At 36.8% G+C, this 4,801-nt stretch overlaps 1 protein-coding gene across 1 annotated transcript; it reads right to left on the bottom strand.

Moving 5' to 3' along the window:
- Nucleotides 1–2,263: 2,263 nt before the first annotated feature.
- On the bottom strand, nucleotides 2,264–3,180 carry LOC139854428 (uncharacterized). The gene is made up of 2 exons (XM_071843733.1): nucleotides 2,437–3,180; nucleotides 2,264–2,347 (listed from the first exon to the last, which is right to left on the bottom strand). The coding sequence occupies exons 1-2, from the start codon at nucleotides 3,178–3,180 to the stop codon at nucleotides 2,264–2,266; spliced, it is 828 nt and encodes a 275-aa protein (XP_071699834.1).
- Nucleotides 3,181–4,801: the final 1,621 nt, after the last annotated feature.

The raw sequence follows: 4,801 nt of genomic DNA, 5'->3' as shown, positions 1-4,801 counted from the left end.
CAAGTTGAATAAGTAAATTATTCAATTGGAAGAATTCATCATTAAAACGAAATATGAGATTTCTCTATTCAATAAAGAAATTCTTGAAATGAAAGCTCAACTTGTTAAATATGAAGATAAACTTTATCGCACTGAGCAATCAAAAGCAATAAATGAAATGGAACTTTTTAAGCAAACAATCTTTATGAATAGACCAAAAACTATTCATAGTGAAAGATGGGGGGTTGGGTATGAATATCCCAAGACGTTGGATGAAATTTCAAAGAAAGTTCCTGGATTATATCATTTTGATTACTTTCAAGCTGGTTTACCATATCATTTTGTTCATTCATCTGATGCTGATTTTGATAATGTTGTTGCTAATTCTTCATCTAAGAAATATTATCAAATCAACTTGATGTATGAAAAGGTTAATGCTAAATTGGGTAAATCACATCCTAGTTTCTTACAAGAACTAGCTGAACATGAACAGAATATGCAACATGCTGATTATGTGCCCAAACGTAGATTGGTTTATATTCCTACACTCTTGTTAGAAAAATACATTTTAATGCTTGAGAATGAAGTGTTTAACAAACCTAGTTCTAACATTATTACCATAGATGAGGTGTTTGATGAACCAACTTTTGATGTAAAACCAATTCTATCTGCTTTACCTGCATGTCCTATTACTGAAGCTAAAATCTGTGAAGACCTAGCACATGAACTAATTGTCTTCTTTGAGACAGAATCACTATTTTAAAAGGCTTTAGATGTAAAGGTAGAACCTCAAGATGAACCAAAAATTGAACCTTGGATAGACTTCAATGAAAAAATATCTGCTGTAAGTAATTTGAGTCGTATAGTAGATATACTGGAAAAGGGAAATGTTGAATTGCAACTTAAGTGTAAATCATTAGAACAAATGCTTGCTTTGTATGATAAATTGCCTCCACTTCCTAATAAAGAATGTACTTATGCTTTTAAGGAAGGTGAATTTGTAGTTTCTGCTGAGAAATTATGTCTTAAGATTAAAAGTTTAAAACAAAAGATAATTCAACTGAAACAGGCTAACACACTTAAGCAACCTTCTACTATTGAAATCAATGTGTGTGAATGTGTTTGTGGGATTACTAAGAAGGTTACGGGGACAACAAAATCTAAGGATGCTAAACCCGTTCCCATTCTTAAAAATCCTCTACGTTCTCAATTTGGAAAAAGTGTTTCAAAAGTTGCACCTTCAACACAATTTATTGTAAAGAAGGTTCATTCTCACGATGGTTCTTTTTCAACTAAAAAGATTCCTATAATTCAAATGTAAAATCAATAAAAGGAAAGTCTTTTTAAAGAAATCAGTTAAGTCTAAATAACACACAAGTCCAAAACCTGATTTAAGTGAGTATAATGCTAAGGAACGTAAAATCAAGCATCTCATGTGTCAACTGAGAAGTTTGGACGTCTAACTAACCGTGGTGTTTTTCGTGTCACAGGTCATAATTTAAATTTGAATTACAAGTCTGTATGGGTTCCTAAGTCAATGACTAAGAAAGTATTAAACATACCAAAGAAATCTGCTAGTCGACCTAGGAAGTCATCACATGTATTTCAATTTTCTTCTGTGAACAAAACATCTACATGGAATAAGTTGTGTGTTAAGACTTTTGATAATGATGTAAAACTTGATATTACTCATAATGCTTCATGTAATATGGTTTTAAATGATGCTTTAATGTCTAAATTGCATGATGCTTTACGTGATTCATTCATTTTTGATCCAAAGTTTGTTGCTGGTACTAACCGTAGAGGACCCAAGCCAAATTTGGGTACCTAAATTCTAGGAAAATTAACGTTTACAGGGTTTCAACATCTGTGTTTGGTATATCGATTCCGGTTGCTCTCGGCACATGATGGGCAATAATTCCTTGCTTGTCAATTTTGTTGTCGAATTTATAGGAACGGTTACATTCGGAAATGATGAAATTGCGGTGATGCTGGGATATGGTGATTATGTTCAAAATGGAATAACAATCAAACGGGTCTCTTATGTTGAAGGTCTCGGCTGTAGTTTGTTTAGTGTAAGTCAATTCTAAGATGGGGATCTCAAAGCTTTGTTTGAACGACGTCAATACTCGGTGCAATCCACCGATGGAAATGATCTCCTTGTCGGTAAACGTTGTGCTTCACTATATACTATTGACATTAATGATGCACCAACACATGGTAATATGTGTTTGGTTACACGTTCTACAAAAGCAAACTCTTGGTTATGGCATCACCGGATGTCTCACCTGTTGATTCGGCTTACAATATCACGATTAGTTACTTCACACAAGCCATTAGCTTGCGGATGTGCAACCGACGTAAATTTCTGGATTATATTCAAATCAGTGCACCATGTTTTGAACGAGTCTTTCGCTATTTAAGCCCTATTATCGCTAACTAACTCCCGCGGAATACCAAATCTACACACGATATATTCCCAAACAAAATTACGCACTTGTACTCCAGTGATAGTGTGAATCGCCTTCGCCTCAACCCATTTTGTAAAATAGTCGAATGTGGGAAGGGTCCCACAATGTCAGTAGCCCATTTGTGAAATGGCCATGGACAGTTAACAAGGGTCATATCGTGCCTTGGCATTCTATTCTGCGATGCATGCCTTTGGCAACTCTTGCAACGCTTCACAATTTTTGCAACATCGCGATATAAGGACGGCCAAAAGTAGCCCATTCGTATAATTATAGCAGCAATGGTTTTATAGCCTGAATTCAATGCGTAAGAACCATTGTGCACTTCATCCACTATCATCCCAGCTTCAATTGGGCCAGCACAGCGCATCATTGGGCTGCAATATGACTTACGATATAAAATATCATGTTGAATGATGTACATTCGTGCTCGCTCACGAACTAGACGAGCTTCGCGTTTTTCATTCGGCAGAACTTTATTGCGGATATACTGCATGATTGGTTCCATCCAGTTTGGTTGTTCTTCTTCAACAGATGCAACCATTAGATCATTATCAATTGACTTGCTTGGTAACTCCTCAACCCAAACTTGCTTTTGAAAGTGTGAGAATGTTAATGCAGTCAACTTACTTAACGCATCCGCTTTCTTATTTTGGCTTCTTGGTACTTGTTCAAGTTCAAAATGCTCAAACCGCATAGCCGATTCTTGCAATAACTTCAAATATTTTTGCATTGAGAGCTCATGTGCGTCGAAAGAGCCATTGAACTGATTTGCTAGTAGTTATGAATCTGTGAAAGCGCGCAATTTGGTGACATGCATTTTATGCGCGATGTTCAAACCGGTAAGTAGAGCTTCATATTCGGCTTCATTGTTCGTTACATCGAAATTAAAATGTAACGCGTACGTATGCTCCTCACCACTTGGGGCTGCTAACACTAGACCCGCACCAGCACCCTCTACGCATGAGGCGCCATAAGAAAATAAATCCCATGTCTCGCCTTGCACTGGTTTTAACTCTGTTCGCTCATTAATTACTTCCATTTCACCAGACATTTCTGCAAGGTAATCTGCTAAAACTTGCCCTTTTATAGCGTTGCACAGAAGATATGAGATTTCATAAGCACCGAACTCCACTGCCCACATCACGAGCCTACAAGATATTTCCGGTTTTGTTAAAACTTGCTTTATTGGCATGTTAGTTAACACATGTACTGGGTGCCCTTGAAAATATCTCTACAATCTTCGCGATGTTAATATAAGCGCGTACATGAATTTTTCAGTGGGGGCATAGTTTATTACACTACCCGCAAGAGCTTTGCTGACAAAATACACTGGCTTTTGTATTTTATCACTTTCCGCAACTAAAACTGAGCCAAAAGCTTCATTTGCCACTGATATATAGAGGTAAAGGATTTCGTCTTTAATTGGTTTCGTTAATGTAGGCAAAGTTTTCAACAATTTCTTCATTTCCTAAAACGCGGTTTCAGCCTCGCTTGTCCATACAAAGCTTTTTTGCTTTAGGCAACCTTTCAATGTTTTAAAAAATGGCAATTGCCTTTCAGCAGCCTTGGACAAAAAACATTTTAACGCGGCCAACTTACTCGTAAAACTTTGCACTTCTTTAACTGTCTTAGGCGCAGTCATATTCTCAATAGCCGTAATCTTCTTCGGGTTAGCCTGAATACCCTGCTCAGTAACGAGATAACCCAAAAAATTTCCTTCTGTCTAGCCAAAACTACATTTTGACGGATTAAGCTTCATATTTATCTTTCGCAATGTATCAAATGTTTCCTACATATTATCCATAATACGCATTTGTGTTTTGCTTTTAATCACTAAATCATTTACATAAGCCTCAAGGTTGCGCCCAATTTGGGTTTCAAACGCAGTGTCAATTAACCGTTGATATGTTGCACCCGCATTGATTAAACCAAAAGGCATCATTATGTAAGAAAATATACCTTTGCCTTTATAGAAAGCGGTTTTATCTTCATCTTCCTTAGCCATTAGAATCTGATGATATCCCCTCGCAACATCTAAAAAACATTTGTACGAAAAGGCATGTAATGATTCCACTTTCAAATCAATTTTTGGAAGTGGATAATTCTCTTTAGGACATGCTTTATTTAGATCCTTGAAATCAATGCACATCCTCCATGAGCCATCAGGCTTTTTTACCAAAATCGGGTTCGCAACCCATGATTGGTATTTAACTTCGCGCAAAATACCTACTGCCACCAACTTTGTTACCTCCTCGCATAACCATTTATTGCGATCTGGGGCCATACCCCTGCGTTTATGGACTATAGGCTTTAAAGCAGGATTGACCTTAAGTTTGTGCTCCGCAATATGA

Source organism: Rutidosis leptorrhynchoides, chromosome 6 (assembly GCF_046630445.1).
Source record: "Rutidosis leptorrhynchoides isolate AG116_Rl617_1_P2 chromosome 6, CSIRO_AGI_Rlap_v1, whole genome shotgun sequence".
NCBI lineage: Eukaryota > Viridiplantae > Streptophyta > Magnoliopsida > Asterales > Asteraceae > Rutidosis > Rutidosis leptorrhynchoides.
Note: the sequence above shows the minus strand (reverse complement) of the source record. Positions and strands in the feature narration are given on the sequence as shown.

Bases quoted from the DNA above. Each gene is read 5' to 3' on its own strand.
- LOC139854428 (XM_071843733.1), bottom strand. From the start codon at position 3,180: ATGCAAAAATATTTGAAGTTATTGCAAGAATCGGCTATGCGGTTTGAG. The intron at 2,348-2,436 runs GTATTCCGCGGG...AATATAATCCAG, and splicing joins ATATATCGTGTGTAGATTTG to AAATTTACGTCGGTTGCACA.